Raw genomic sequence first — 17261 nt, 5'->3', positions numbered from 1 at the left:
TATCTTCTTTCTATGCTTTTAAAATAAAAAAATAAATAAAACAGAAAAATACAGACTAAATTGAATTTTATAAAAATATTTTAAAAGAAAATATGTGAAATAAAATGCTTTTACTTTTAAAATATTTTACACCTGAGTTTTTGTTTATAGTTTGAGATTTTGAGTGGTATTTTTATGTTTAAAATGTCTCAAAAATATTTGCTACGGTTTCATTAAACTCCATACATTGTTTTCAAAAGATTTTCTTTTTTGTTTTGTTTTGTTTTGTTTTGTTTTTCAACTAGGACCCCTACTATGGCTGGTGGCCTATTTTCTATTGACAGAAACTACTTTGAAGAGATAGGAACTTACGATGCAGGAATGGATATCTGGGGTGGAGAGAATCTTGAAATGTCTTTTAGGGTAATTGCATTTTACATTTTTTTTAAAAATTCAAACATACTATGCTATAGCATGCACATAAAAACAGTGATTTACTGTCAAATATTTTTCACTGAGTGATGCAAATTACTGATCAGTTGGTCATTTTAATAATTATTTAGGAGCTTTGCTGGAATCCATTGCATGAAATGTTTACTGTTAAATGAGAAATTATAGGTATTTTTAAGTTTTCAAGAATAATTCTTTGATTCACAGCAAAAAGACATTAATGTTTTCAATTGTTGAAATAAAGAATTTTGTTCTTGAAATAAAGTTACTTTGTGTTTTGGAACTGTAACTTGGAAGTGTTTATGGAATCTGAATTTGCAAGTACTGCCTAAGGTTACTGTGAATTAACTTTAGAATGATTTGTAGTCAAAGGCATTCTGGTAATTATGCAAGTAAAAGGAATATTTTTATAACCATGCACATTGTTGGACTAGTCAGTTTGAAATATGCAGATTCTTAGAAAATGATCTTCCAATTAAATGAAAATTGAAAATTAAGTCCTTGTAAATATATTAGGAAGAATACATTAATTTTAATATTTTGCTATGTTGAAAAATTTAAAATATGCAGACACAAGTGTAGCTTTAGGCTAAGAAAGAGATCCCCACTAACACACTGTTTTTGTTTATTCAAACCATATATATTACACTTTTAAATGAATTAACAATGTTGGTTTTTTCTTTCTAAAATTTAATATTGCAATCTAGAATTCAGTGTTGCAGAACTCTATTGTACAATGAAATTATTATTATTTAAATATATTTGTCCATGAAGTTAAAGGATTATACCTTTTAATTTCTCATTTAGAAAGTAAAGTTTGTTTTTCACTAATATAAATATGTGCAGTATTGTATAAGAAATTATATAAATAATAGAATACAAACCACCTTTGTTGTTTATAGTGCAAAATTTGGTGAATAGTAGATGAGCTGAATCCATTTAGAAGTCACATAGTACTATTCTTATGCCTATAAATTTCCCTTATGGCTGCCTGACTGATATATCCGCTGATCATACCAATCAAAATTCAGCTTCATACTCTCTGTTTTTTTTTTTGTTTTTTTTTTTTGTTTTTTTGTTTTTTTTTCACCCTGTGGCACTGGTACATCTTTGCAGAACCTTTTAGGATACCTGAGGACTGGAGCCTATTACTTGTAATTCTCAAAGTGAAAGAAACAAGAGAGAGGAAGGAAGGAGAGAAGGAGGGAGAAATAAAATTAATATAATAAAATACTTCAAAGAAATTTGCTTTTACCTTTAGATGTAGAGATAAAAGAGTTTACTCATTCATTTACCAAAACCATTTGAGTACTATGCTGGGATTACATAGGGAAAAAATCAACATATCAATATTGATATAAGTACAACTTTGTTGTCTATCTTGTTTCTTTCTTTCCTAAAATTCTTTCTTCTTCTTCTCTTTCTACCTGATAAACTTGATTTTCTGGCCATGAACACTTTTACTGTTATCACATAGCTCTCAGATTATAGAGAACTGTAGACCAAATTCTCAGTGTATCTTAGCCCATTTACTTTAGCATACCCCTGTTCTGATTATTACAATCTGTCTCTCAGGAAAGCTATGTGGATTAAATGAGATAATACTCCTCAGGACTTTTTATAAACTGTATACAAACTGTATTAATTTTAATTTTGTTATTATCCTTAAAATTAAGATTTGTCAATAACATATATAAATTAACAATTTGGAATTTAATTGCTCCAATTTTCTTTTCTTTGCAAATCAACAATGAAAGCATCAGTATATTTATTTGAAGCATATAACCAAGAAAAAAAGGCTTCTTATGTGAAATCCATTTATTTCCAAATTGTACAAGCAATGAAGTGGAAATGAAATGAAAAGTGACATAGTAAATAATGGAAACATGAAAGGCACAGGTTCTCATTGAACAGAATAGTATGGTAAATGAGGTGAAGAAATGTATTGATCTTCCATGGATTGTGGTATCCAGGTTTTTAAGTAATAAAAGTAAGTACAGAATTTTTTAAAAAATGCCCAGGCAATTCAAATTTTGACAAGTGAAAATATCAATCATAATAACTTGTTAGACAGAAATCAATTTAGACAAATTTCTAGCTGTGTTTCTTTTAGAACTCTTTGCCTTTTGATAAACTTAATTCATACAAATCTGAGGAAAGTAGATAATTGCGCATGTATAAAACCTGACATTTCAAGGCCAGCATGTGGCACAGCCAGTTAGGTCATTGCCTGTGACACTGCATCCCAAGTGAGCTTTCTCTGCTCTACTCCCAAATCTGCTCTCTGCTGTGACACTGGAAGGCAGCAAATATGACCCAAGTCCTTTGGCTCCTGGACCCATGTGGGAGACCAGGATGGAGTTTCAGGCTTTTGGGTGTGGTCTGGCCCAGCCCTGGCTGTTGCCACCATTTGGGAAATGAACCAGAGGATGGAAGATCTCTGTGCCATCTCACCCTCTCCTTCTCGGTAACTCTACTTTTCAAATGAATGAATAAATCTCTCTCTCTTTTTTTTTTTTTTTTTAAATGGACTTTTCTTTATTTGACCAATCATGGAAATCATACTCTAATGGAAATATTTAAGTTAATTGAACTTAATATATTGTAACTTCATGTGTTATCCACAATTTTGCTGAAGAAGGTTTTATGGGACACTTTTCTTTAAAGGTTGTAATGCACTTCTATAACCTTAAAATGGAGAGATCTATTAGTCTGTTAAAAAAGCTAAGAAGTCATACATTGGGATCATGTGTTTATACAACCATCTTAAAAAGTATAAACCAATATTAATGATTTTATCCACCAGAACTCTCTCTTTACATATTTGGCACAGGCTAAACGCTAAACCCTAAGCACATTGCAGTTAGTTTCACTTTCTAGATTCTGTGCTTACATTTAGATGTTTTAGTTATCTAAGAGACATCTGACTTTAGCCATTGTGTAGACTTTTACCTTTACTCAAAGAAGAATGTGCTTAATTTGTCAGAAATAAAATGTCTCTCTGTAAGGAGTAACTGAGAGGATGGTACTAAAGATTGTTATGCATCCATTATATATAGATACATATATGCATTTTAATTTTAATTTTATTTTATATATTTGAAAGGAAGAGCAGCAGAGACAGAGAGACATGTGTCTTCCACTTACTGATATAACTGCCAAATGTCTGCAACAGCTGGAACTGGGCCAGATCAAAGCCAGGAGCCAGGAGCATTGTCAGGATCACATATGTAGGTGGCAGGGACCCAACTACATGAATTCTCATCTGCTGCCTCCCAGCATACACAGAAGTAGGAAGCTGAAATCAGAAGTAGAGTCAGTACTCAAAACTGGCACTCTAGTATGAGACAAAGGCATCCCAAGCAGTGTCTTAGCCCCTGCACCAAATGGTTGTCGCCTATATATTTTAAAACTTTGAATGAGCAGGTGCCATAAATAAAGGCAATTAATATTTCTAATACAACTCTACCCAAAAGAAATGTTAGAATTTTATTTTGGATGTTAGCTACTATAAATGCTCAATTTCATATGTATTTCTAGAAAAAAAGTGAACAACAGGCAAATTATAAAGTAATCAAATGTAGAAAAGCCTTAGCAAACATAAGCAGAACAGGTATTATTCTTAAAATTATAATAACCAAAGGCTTGTTAATTTTGGTAACTTTATCTTTCATTAAAAATCTTTAGTTCACAAAATTATTTTAGTACACCTAACTTATCATATAGGCTTTGCTATGAAACCTCATCTCGTAGACATACTTTATGGAGACATGCTTATGTTTCTAGAAATATGACACATGTTAGGAAATTTAATAGAGTAGGACTGGATATGAATCTCTGGCTTTCCTTTAAATTTATTTGAATGTTTTTAAAATTAATTGCTTGTAAAACAATGGGTGGGTGTTCAGCACCACTACAATTTATTTTTTAGAGCATAACCACTTACACCATTATTTTCTACTTCTAAAATTCACTAAGATGTTAATAGCATGAAAACTAATATTAAAATAATTCAAAGTAAAGAAACTTAGGATAAACACAAAATCACTTACAAAGGCAATGGAAATAGTATGACAGGAAAATAAGATGAGTTAGTAATTTTATCTAAGTGCTAAATTCATTCAAATATTTCTACCAGCTACAGTAAAAAATAAAATTGCATGAAACCATTTTACTCAGAAGAAAAGAATCAGATTCTAAAAGACATTGTCTACTAGATAATGAAATAGTCAGTGTCTTGGGCCATGTTTTGGCAAACATCCAGTAATGCTTTCCAAATGGATGGAGGTATTCTAGGTTATTCTAAGAGAAGATGATTCAATTTCATTGCTTTCAAGTCATTTGATCTGATAAAGGATTATATCATAAATAATATAAAATGGCATTTAAACTTTTTCTATTAAATATGAATTATATAACTGCAGTCCACTTTAACTGTTGATCGATTCACATTTGAATTACCTTGATATTTCTTCTTCTAAATAAAATAGAACTCATACACTAAAGATGTGTACATACGGGTTTTTTTTTACATATAAATTTTAACATTGGATAATGTTCTCCCCTGCTTACACCTGCCACATTTCTTCACAATTTTAGTTCATGGGTTTGTGTGTGAGTAGTATCATTAGGGAAAAAAAATTTTTTTTTAAATAAGCCTTTTTTATTTTTTATTTTTATTTTTTGACAGGCAGAGTGGACAGTGAGAGAGAGAGAGAGAGAGAAAGGTCTTCCTTTACCGTTGGTTCACCCTCCAATGGCCACCGTGGCTGGTGCGCTGCAGCTGGCACACCGCGCTGATCCGATGGCAGGAGCCAGGAGCCAGGTGCTTTCCCTGGTCTCCCATGGGGTGCAGGGCCCAAGCACTTGGGCCATCCTCCACTGCACTCCCTGGCCACAGCAGAGAGCTGGCCTGGAAGAGGGGCAACCGGGACAGAATCCAGCACCCCGACCGGGACTAGAACCCTGTGTGCTGGCGCCGCAAGGTGGAGGATTAGCCTGTTGAGCCGCGGCACCGGCGGAAAAAAAATTCTTGGATGCAACTCTATTAAGAATTTAAAATGTAATTAGCACACAAATTGTGTAGACACTTTTGATTGTGGTATTTTTTACCCATTCCTCCCGAAAGTAGTTGACAGTTACTAGCTACAATACAATCACTGTGCCAACTTATAACAGCTCTGTTGGAGCTAAATAAAGTGACCATTTTGGAGGAGTAAAATATGAGATTTGTTGGGCAATAGTATGAAGACATACAAGATGGTAAAAAAAAAATGCTACTTAGGGTTATGTGCGTATTAGGCAATGTTTGAACTGTGTTTTCTAATTGGTATTAGTTGTCCACTGAGGGAATAATAAGACCTTAATAAGTGAAATATGTATAGTAAAACTAGGTCTCTTGCACTGATAACATTTATTGCTCCTTTTTCCTGATGTTGTAAAATCTTATAATCTCATAATATGACTTTCTCTGGAGAATTGCAAATACATACTGTATTTATCAACATGAAAAACAAAAACTCATCTAATAGCTTATTCCATCTACCATATCTAATTATTTTATCATTCGGCCTGTCCAAAAGACCTTAGATGTTAAGTCTGTTTTGACAGTTATTGTAGAGGATACAATTCAGTAATACGTGGCTAAAAATGATTGTTTTGTAGGGTTCTCTATTGCAAATGAGTACTAAGAGCTGTTGATCAGACAGAAGAAATTGGGACTGAGACAGTAAAGGGAATTATGGAATTATGGAAACATGAAGCAGGGCTATGATGAAATTCATAAAAAGAGAAAAATGAGATAAAAAGTACAAAAATAGTAATGTATAAAAAACACATTTTTAATTCCATTAACCTGTTAAGCAGTGGTGAATGATATTCTACAGAGCCTATTCAGAAATATAAATTGGATCTAGATTTGTTGGAAGATGAGTCAGGGAAAGTTTTGTTTTGTCTTCTTGGATGACACCATTAAAAGGGAATAAAAGTATATGAAAGGGAAATAAACTATTAAATTCTGAACTCTTTTCAACATTGTTGAAAATAACATTCACCAACACATGTGAATATGTTTAAACAACATGCTATATAGAATATCCCAATGTATAGCAATATGCCACTTATACCTTGCATTTTAAAAAAAAATGATTTGTTTATTTGTTGAAAGAGTTACAGAGAATGAGGGAGAGATGGAAAGATCTTCCATCTGCTGATTCACTCCCCAGATGGCCACAAAGACTGGTGCTGGACCAGGCTGAAACCAGCATCATCATCTGTGTCTCCCACATGGGTGGTAGGACCCAAGCATTTGGACCATCTGCTGCTGCCTTCCCCAGCCAGGCTGCAGGGAGATGTATTGGAAGTGGAGCAGCCTGGACATGAAATGGTGCCCATTTGGGATGCAAGCATTACAGACAGTGGCTTTACCCATTATGCCACAGCGCTGGACTCTCTACCCTGCTAGTCAATGTGCTTCAATACATTACAAAACCAAAAATCTTATTAGAAACAAATATATAAAATGTCACTTTTTGGAAACAAAATCGAATTCTGTGGCTCTCTTTTTCTGCTTCTATACAGATAGCACATACCTAATCAATTACCCTTAAAAGTCTTCATAATCTTCTTGCCAGATGTGAAGAACTTCAGTTTATTTGTTAGAATTTGACAATATAAAGAGCCTTATGAAAAATGTTATTTGTGCTCAGAAATATCTCACAGAAAATTTCTACATACGCTCTCTTTAAGTAAAAGACAGAGTGACAGGGACAAGGGATAGAAAGACAGATCCATCTACTGGTTCATTCCCAAAATGAGACAAGGACTGTGACTGGGTCATGCTGAAGCCAGGAGTCCTGAACTACCTCCTGATCTTCCACATGGGTTACAGTCATCCACTGCCTTCCCAGGTACATTCACAGTGAGCTAGAGCAGAAGCAGAGCTGCTGGCACTTGAACCAACACTCGGATATGGGCTGCCAGCATTGTATGCAGAAGTTTAAACACTGTACTACACTGCCAGTTCCTTACAAATTCTATTATGACAGAATTTTACTATGACATACCATTAAGTTTATTTAATATTAAATATAAGTAAATAGTTATAATAAGTAATAAATAGGGGCTGGCTTGACACAACTTCTTAATCTGTTACTTAGGACACCCATATGCCATATCAGGATGCCTTGATCAATTCCACCTGCTCTTCTTGCTGATACACACACAAGGGCTTGGTATTTCAAGCCCTTGGGTCTCGCCACCCCCATGAAAGACCCAGATGGAATTCCTGCCTCCAGTCACCTGGCCTGGCCTGACCACAACTGTTGCCAACATTGATGGAATGAATCAGTGGATGGAAAATCTGTCTCTGTCTCTGCCTCTCTCTGTCTGTATTCCTTTTTAATAAATAAAAATAATTAAACTTTAAAAAGTAATAAGTAGTGTTGAGAATTAAGGCAGTTATCCTTGTGGTTTACTTTCGAAGTGCCCCTGACATATTATGATAGTGAAATAATTAAGTTTCTTTGTATTAAAATCTGTGCTGATGTGAATTGACTTTGAACTATTTATTTTTAAAATTAACTATTTTATATGAAAAGGAAAAATAAGTTTCAAAAATATTTATAGCTTTAATATTTTAAAAATATATATAATAGATATAGTTAATTAATGAGGTAAACCTGCCATTAAATTCAAATGAAATTTGCAAATAAATTTAATTCAATGAATTTACTCATTAATTTAAAAATATTTGCCAGTGTTTGAACATATACATGTAGAAGATAGACACAATCTCATGGAACTTATACTAGAGATAATAGGTAATGAATGAGTTATCAGGAAAATTAGTTTGTTAATTCCTGACTAGACAATAAAATAAAACTAAAGTGTTGTGAGTGGCAGAGGTGGAGGGTAAGAGCTAGAGAACTCCATTATCTACAGTAGTCAGATAAACCTCTCAAGAGATGTTTGAGCACAGATCAAAATAACAGAAAGAATCCAGCTATGCAAGGACTTGCAGGTAGAGTGTTCTGAATAAAGCATACAGTAAAAGAAAAAGATCTCAGGAAGCTATTAAATGAATTTTCCATTCTGAGTCTATAGGAGTACAAATATCCTAAAAATTTGTGGGCATGAGGTCAAATAATTCATTCTCTCTCAATATTTTAGTTTATTGAATTATTCAGTGCTTAATGAATATCTACTATTTGCCAAGACCTGTCCTAGGTACAAAAGATATAAACATGAACACAACATGGCCAGGCAATTTTCTCTATGGGCTTATGTTTTGCTAAGGCCTTATATTGGAATAGTATTTTATGAACTCCTCTTATACATATTATCATAACAGATTCCAACATGGATTAAATAAAGATGTGAGGAGATTCTCATATAAATTTGTTTTTTTTTATCTTGAATGCATTTTGTAATATTTACTTCTAGTCACTCCTGAAGTAGTAGCCAGATACAAATTACCTTCATTTAACCTACCCATTGATATAGTTACGTTCCTAAACCTGCACTGGGCACTGTGGATGGCATATATACAAAGTGTGACTCTTGATTTCAATCATTATGAGGGTATGTAATGTAACAAATAGCACATGACAGTGTAGTAATTTCTGTGTATCACTTTAGGGTGTAGATGTGTAGTATGTTATGTTCCAAGGAGGAAAATGTTGCTATTGTCCAGGATAGTCAGGAAAGAATATATAAATTAAGGATTCTAGGATCTAGTCTTGTAGTTAGTGGTATAAAAGCAGGGAGCATAAATCTGAAAAACTCTCAATTTACAATCTGCATTACTACTTATACATTAAACTAGTCTAACTTTGGATTAGAATACCTGGTAACTGGAGGGGCGCTGTACACTTTGGGTGGGTCTTGTATTAGAATGGATTAAGTCCCCCTGTGGGATGCCTGCATTTGGTATCAGAGTGCCTGGAATTAAGCTCCCCCTCTGTTAATGTGAAGCAGATGATGGCAGGCAACAGATGGTGACCCACATTCTTGGGCTTCCACTATCCACCTGGGAGACCGTCATGCAGTTTCTGGATCAGCTTCACCCAGCAGTGGCTGCTGTCCTCATGTGGGGAATGAACCAATGGATGGAAGTTTCTCTTTCCCTCCCTCCCTCCCTCTCCCTCTCCCTCCCCCTCTCTCTTTCTCTGTCCATATGCCTTTCAAATGATAAAATTAGAAAAAGTTTATCTGATTCCCCACCTTTCATTTTCTGTCTAAAAATTACCTGAAGTATCACTAAAACATCACTAAAGCATATGTGTTTGTAGAAATAGAATTTAAGTACCAGAAGTAATGGGATATTTCGTTAAAATTCAAGACATTCAATTATTTACTGTAGTCCTATATTTTATCCCTTAAGAATTTCTAAGACAAAATTCTAAAGTATTGGTTCTATATAAGTGCATTCATTTAGGAAAACTACTGTACCTTCCTAGCCAAAATTAATGCATTGAAAATCAAATCCATATACATTTTATTAAAGAGCCAAATATAAATATCTATGGTAACTACTGCAATAAATGTGCAACATCTTAAGCTGTGATTATACTGTCACATCAGTGATATCTGTCTTCAGTACATGACTACCAATAGCTTTGCTGTTATTCTAGTCAACCAGAAATGTAGTTAAAAAAAGAAACCAATTATGAGATTTATTTAAGTAAGGTTAAATTATTTCAGTGATATCAGATTCTGGATACAAGGAGTGACTCTATTAAGGCATGAGATAATGTTGAAGGAAGACTTTTATCAAATTACTTGAAATTGAATGCTAGGTAACAATAAAACAGAGTAATTATCTTTGAAAATCTAGTTTTAGATTTTCAATAGATTTTTTTAAGTTACCCTTAAAAATTATTTCCAACTTAATGGTTTGCGTTACATCAACAGAATCCAAAACTTTATGGATTAGAAATTCTGAAAACATTTTATTAATGATCAGAATAACCATTAGTTAATACTGCAATACTGAAATTAAAGTGAAATAATTTGTGTAGAAATATTAGCACTTCTTTATGGACACCATGATGTACCATCACATTTTTGAAATATCTTTCTGCATACTCTGCAGTTACCAAGGTTTACTATATTCTCTGCTTCTTTAATTACTTCACAGCCCAGAAATATGCAATATTTGACCTTCCTTTTTTTTCACTATCTTAATTGGTTAACCAAATTCTTTGTTTATATTTTAAATTCCGTAATTTAGTTGATCAACTAACTTTATATTCTATATTTTTAATTGGCCAACCAAAGCTATTTTAGTTTGAGAAACCATCATTAACTTATGGAATTCCTAAATCATGATTCTATAGTAACATGTCAAAGAGTAAAATGTCTCACATTATACCTGTAATGATATACTTGAGTACTAGGTACAGCTGTAGAAAGACTAGTGTCCCTTGATTACCTTTCTGGCCTTGCAAAGGAACACCCCAAAAATTGCAAGTGTTCTGTTCATCTTTGGGAATGGAATGGAAACTCTTGGCTCTCAGTGGCCATGAAAAGTTAAAAATGTACTTGAAGAAATGGGAAATATGTTGCAGAGTTGAGGTAAAGTATAAGGAAGATGACAGATTTGAGAGTTAGCTTTCTGGAATTCATAACTAAGTGAGTGCATGAGAATGGATGTGTTTGCCAGGATGAAAATACTGAGAGCAGAAGAGCAAGGTATGTCCTTAGGTAGCACTTATATTTAAGAGTGGGAGAAGGAAGAGAAAGTGAATACTAAGTCAAAGCTGTCATGGAAGAACAAATACAATGTCACACAAACTTAGAAAGTTATAACTATTGTCAACAGTGTCAAATGCTGTGGAGAAGTGAAGAAATAAGAATAATGAACCCGCATAAAAAGCTTCAAGGGTGGTTTCAGATGATAGATTCAATATACCGGAGTCTAAGATGTTATGATAATTGGAGTGTGAAGATATGTTGGGGATGGAGAAGGGTAATTAAAGAAATTTGCCAGAAAATAGGGAAGAAAACCTATTACCTTAAGGAACAAATATGATCAGAGTAATTATTTTGTATTTGCTTTTATTTTATCACAGGGCTCAAAATAAAATTACAACTGATAGTAAATCTTAAAAAATGGAGTTATATGAGAAAGGTTTATTGATCAAATAAATATCTGCAGGGGTTAGAGGAGTAGATAGGTAATTAAGTACATATGTTAATACTTTTTAACTTAAAATACCCATCATGTATTTAACAGGATACTAGGAATATTTGGTGTTTTTATCATGTATTATATAGCCAAAAGTTTTGAATCTTCAAGAAGTTGCCATGTGGCTGGAACTTGCTGGTTTGAACATCAAACCCACATATTCTGGCTCCCAAGTATTTTGTGTACTCATCTGTTCTGCATTCAGGAGGCCAAAGGTAGGGATAACTTTGGAAAAGATGACTCTCTTTGCTAAAATAAAATAAAGTAACTAAGGCTACTTGAGACTTTCCAAGGTAAAATGAGTCAAAAGCCAGGTCAGTTCTTCTGGAGCTTCAGAAAAGTTAAAGGCAAAAGATTATCTACAGGCCAGCGCTGTGGCTCACTAGGCTAATCCTCCGCCTGCGGTGCCAGCACACCAGGTTCTAGTACCGGTCGGGGCGCCATATTCTGTCCCGGTTGCTCCTCTTCCAGTCCAGCTCTCTGCTATGGCCCAGGAGTGCATGGGAGGATGGCCCAAGTCCTTGGACCCTGCCTCCGCATGGGAGACCAGGAGAAGAACCTGGCTCCTGGCTTTGGATCAGTGCAATGCACTGGCCGTGGCGGCCATTGGAGGGTGAACCAACGGCAAAAAGGAAGACCTTTCTCTCTGTCTCTCTCTCTCTCTCACTGTCCACTCTGCCTGTCAAAAAAAAAAAAAAAAAAAAAAAAAAAAAAGAAAAGAAACGTTATCTACAGAGAATAAGACAGAAAAGATATTGATAAGAGGAGAAATTTTGGATTATCACTGCTTAGCAAACTTTTGAACTAGTCTTTATGTTCTTCATGGAACAATTTTTAAATGTGACAAGAATATCATGTTGCAATTCAAATGAAAGAGAGACAGGATATTATCTTTACTGTGACTTAAGCATTATATCTGTAGAAATAAACTTTGCATTCTACTGTCTATGCTTGTAAATGATAACTGAGCAAGGTAGTATGATATATGTTGCTATTTCATGATTATTTCCCTACATCATTTTTTAAACTGTAATTAACCTATGTTGACTACTGCCAAATTAGTTCTTCAAAATTCAAAAATTGACAGAAGTAGACTATTACTTTCCTTCACAGTGAGTTTGTGTATATTTTAATAATCACTTGGGGTGACATCAATATGGATATTTTAATGTGTTTCATATTAATGTTAGTATGTACTTTACTGCAGAAGTGGTACTTATAAGATGAGATTCTAAAAGGGAACCTTAGTTCTCCATTGAAGGCACTACAATTTTATATATGCCCACCAGGGATATTTACTGGCAACTTTTAACATTCACAGTTAGTCTAATCCATGAGTTCCTGGAAGACAAAAAGCCTTGTGGTGTTATTCTTTCTCTGAGCACCCAGGCCCAGCAAGGTGGTGCTTGACACAAAGTCAATGTCTAGTATATATTTGCTAAATGAAAGCCAGCCAATTCCTGAGAGAAAATGCTGGAGAAGGGAGGGTTCACTCCTTGTCCTCAATTAGATCATGAAGCTTTACACTTGGAAGTACCTGACCATTTTAGAAGTTATACAGGAAATTCCATTTAACCTAGAATACTAAAACTACAATCAGGAGAAGTGAACTTTTAAAGATGGAAAAACTGAGTGACTTAAGGATATCTTTCTCTGAGATATTAGCTTCTTTTCCTTCCAAATTCATTATCTATATTTTTGGCATCTGTAGAATGGTGGAAGATGTTACACACTGCAGCTGGGTACCCAGGTGGTCTACTGATATTCAAAGGGGACTATTCTGGCATGAATTTTAGGGCAGAATCATGCAGCTGTCACAAACTGCACAGTAGCTAGAAGCAGCAGATGTTACCGATATCTGACAGGCGGTCAGATAATCAGAGATGGGAGGACACCAATGTAAAATGTAGAATATCTGACCCAAATATCATTTAACAAATCATAGGCACTGCATTTGGTTTTTAAAGTCACATCTGCATAAAATCTTTTCACAGTTGAGATTTATTCAGAGTTATTTGAACAGTGGAAATACAACTTCCAATAATTCTGTTTTTGTCTTTCTTAGCATTCTCCTTAAATATAATGGGAAAAAAATTTTGAAACCACAAGTATGTGTTATACTTTAACATAATTGATTATTGAAAGATGAAAAAGTGTCATTATAGCACATATCCCTTTTTTCATAAATTATCTCCTTGGAAGAAAATATTCATAAAAAAGCATTTTTTTAAATATGAAAAGCTAAATACCAGTTTTCCTAGGCAGAACCACTTTATATTACATAGGATTTTCAATAGCCAGTGGACTGCTTGATGCTTGCCTGCTGCATTCCTTTATTTTGGTTAAGCAGAAGATGGAAGATCTTCCTTAACACAGTCAGGAGTATGTTGTTGCCCTGTTGATCTGATGGAGAATTGGGGCTTTCTGAAATATCAGCACCTCGAATAAGATGTAGAACAATGAGATTTGACAGTTCTCCTGAAACCAGTAAATACAGTGGCCATAGTGTGTATTTATCCTAATGATCAGAATGCTTCATGGCAGAAAATGTTGAGAAACATAAAGTCATAGGGGAAGGCACGTTGTAAAATGCTGGCAGGTGTTTACTGAGGGTGTGTCTACCATGGAGTTGAACTGCTGGCAATAGTTGCTGATGTTTGACATGAATTGGAGACAAGATTAAACACTATCTGTGACCGTGAGTACTTCACCATGCCTCTGACACCCATTGAACCATTCATATGGTGTCTCATTTCCATTTCAAAACAGTTACTCTACTTCAACTCTGCATTCAATACAAACACCTTTCCACTGTTTTGCTCTATTTTCTTTTCTCCCTTCCTCTTTCCTACACCCTATCCTATTCTTTCCTTTGTACCCAGTAGTCACTTTTTATGCTTCTGGCAGTGCCCATAGATAAACTGGGATATTTCATTTAAGGAAGCCTATTTCAAGATCAGTGTGAATTATTTAGAAAGTGAGTAGTTATATAAAAAGACAACTCACAAGTTCATTTCTAAGTTCAGATGGTATGTACGTCCTAAGAGAAATACTTGATAACAGCATCATAGAAGTAAATTAGTAGGGTTTTCACATGCCATGGATTTAACTCAGAATTACCTATATTTAATGCCAATTTGACAATAAAAATATTCATATTACCCTCTAGATGCTATGATGTATTGAAAATTCTCTTGGAAAACATAGCTCTTTTGGTTTCCTTATTTTTATTATGTTTGTGACCTTTCTATCAAAGAGAAATTCATATTTGAAGGGAAAAAACATTTACTGCCTCATCACAAGTTTTATAATGTCTTCATATCACCACATCCACACACCTCTAATTAATATTTAGCAACATGACAAACTATAGAACTAAGAGCTAATTGGGGAAGTATAAAGGTAGATGGAAAGGACTATAAATTAGTTAAACTTGAGATTAATGAATGATAGCATACTCAAGAACTGTTTACTGGAGATAACATGTGAACTAGACCTAACAGCAAAGACATAATAGGTAGGAGAAGCACATACATGAATTTTTCATTCATCAAATGGTGTGAAGTTATTATATTTTGTGCTATTTCTTTGCCATCACCCTGGGCCAGGTCATTGTAAGCTCTGTCCTGGGTTATTACCATAACCCCTTAATAAATCTCTTCTGTTTACTCCATTCCAATCCATTCTCCCAATAGAAGCTAAGCACCTTAACATATACTGATTGGCTTTTTTCTCATGACTCTCTCCAGTAGGACCTACTAGTCTCATTTTGTTACCTGAAAACTGAGACATAGAAGGATGATTACCTGAGGGCAGCCAGCTGGTAAAGGGCACTGCGAACTATAATCTCAGCATCTAGAACTTACACTCATAAACAGGATGCCATCTCACCACCATTGTATGCTATTGTTGCTCATTTTTTATTATTAAGGTTATATTAAACAATGACTTTTTGCCCAAGATAGTAATTGCCTGGGTTGTAAGGGGAGATAAAGAATTAGTATTAAAAACAAACAGCTGCATGAATTTGGTGCAACAACTATAAAATTAGAAACAATAGTAACACGAAAACTGAGACTGCAAAGTTGGAGCTTATGAAGTTTATGAACCTTAATTAAAATGTCACTGATGTAGGTGCCAAAAAAACATGAAAAGGGTGGTGTGTGTAAGTTAATTGTCCCCTAGCTGGGAAAAGAAAATCAAGTAGATTAATCAAACAAGCATTGGGCATTTTTACAATTTGATTAACAGCCTTCTTCATCATCAAAAGACTCATAAAAATATCTGGGAATGAAAACAAGTAACTAGTTAAATTCTCTGTGGATAAAAAGACAGTTTCTATTTTATCCATGGTCAAATTGACTTGGCAGGGATATAATGTAAAATTATTAATTTGTTGGAAACTTAGAAAATAGCAATCAGCTTTGCCCCATGATAAAATTTGGATATCACCTATTCATGGATGAACCATCATGTTTTATTCAATTCATGCTGAATAAAGTTTATGCTGAATTTCATCTAGTCTAAAAATAATTTCAGAGAACATAATGCAGTATTTTAAGTGGAAGATAATTGGTTATTCTTTTGAACTTTTCACAATGTATAGAAACACCTAGACATTTTGAATGTTTTTGGCTATGAAGAAATAATAGTTTGAATATTGCATAATCTAATATGTTTGGATATTACATATATAGTTTGGATATTAAATGTTCTATACAGTTATCAAAACATCACATAGTACTGTATAAATATGTATGGCATTTATGTCAGATATAATTTTTTTAAAAATTATGAAAATGAAAATTTGATTCATAGTTTTAAAGAAAGTCAAAATTCATGGTTTAAATAACATATTTAAAGGATAACAAAAAGCTAATAAAGTACAGATGGTAAAAAATGGCAACAAAAGCTAAACAGTATGCATTTTCATTTCGCTTCATTCCATATCATGTGCAAGGCATGGTACTTAAAATGTAAAATCTCATTAGGGTCTTGGAAATAGTTATTATTATCTCCCATTTCCATTTTGAAAATTTTGACCTTGAAGACTTAAATAATTTGCACAAATGTACATTGATTTTGACTCAGCCAGTGGAAAAGTTCTACATACTTATTTCATAAGTCAAATTATTAGTAACTATGTCTTTTTTAAAATAAATATTTAATTATTTAAAAGGTAGAGTTAGAGAGAGAGAGAGAGAGAGAGAAAAAGGAAGAGACAGAAAGAAGATCTTCCACCCATTGTTTCATTCCCTAAATGGCTGCAACAGCCAAGGCTGGACCAGGCTGAAACAAAGAGCCTGAAACATCATCTGGGTCTCCCGTGTGAGTGCAAGGGCCCAAGGACTTAGGCCATCTTCCACTGCTTTCCCAGATATATTAGGGGGCAGCTGGATTGGAAGCAGAACAGCTGGGTCTTGAGCTGTACTCTGATATGAGATGTTCACATTGCAGGCAGTGGCTTACCTCACTTTGCCACAATATCAGCCCCAATAACTGTTTTTGTGTGTGTGTGTGTGTGTGTGTGTTTATAATTCTTTTTTTTTATTTTTTTTATTTTTTTTAACTTTTATTTAATGCATATAAATTTCCAAATTGCGACTTATGGATTACAATGGCTTCCCCACATACTGTCCCTCCC

General features: G+C 34.1%; 1 protein-coding gene across 8 annotated transcripts in view; it reads left to right on the top strand.

Moving 5' to 3' along the window:
- GALNT13 (polypeptide N-acetylgalactosaminyltransferase 13) overlaps positions 1–17261 on the top strand; it is a 560094-nt gene that overhangs the window by 382408 nt on the left and 160425 nt on the right. For all 8 annotated transcript variants that reach the window (XR_016231545.1, XM_008258589.5, XM_089329139.1 and 5 more), the window contains one exon: positions 285–402. Coding sequence is in view for 7 of the 8 variants with exons in the window: in XM_008258589.5 (XP_008256811.1) it covers positions 285–402 (118 nt within the window). In the remaining variant the exon portion in view is untranslated. The remainder of the gene's footprint in view (positions 1–284; positions 403–17261) is intronic.

This window comes from Oryctolagus cuniculus, chromosome 3, assembly GCF_051225735.1.
Source record: "Oryctolagus cuniculus isolate XC-2025 breed Fujian yellow rabbit chromosome 3, ASM5122573v1, whole genome shotgun sequence".
Classification (NCBI taxonomy): Eukaryota; Metazoa; Chordata; class Mammalia; order Lagomorpha; family Leporidae; genus Oryctolagus; species Oryctolagus cuniculus.
This window is presented reverse-complemented; position numbering and strand designations above follow the sequence as displayed.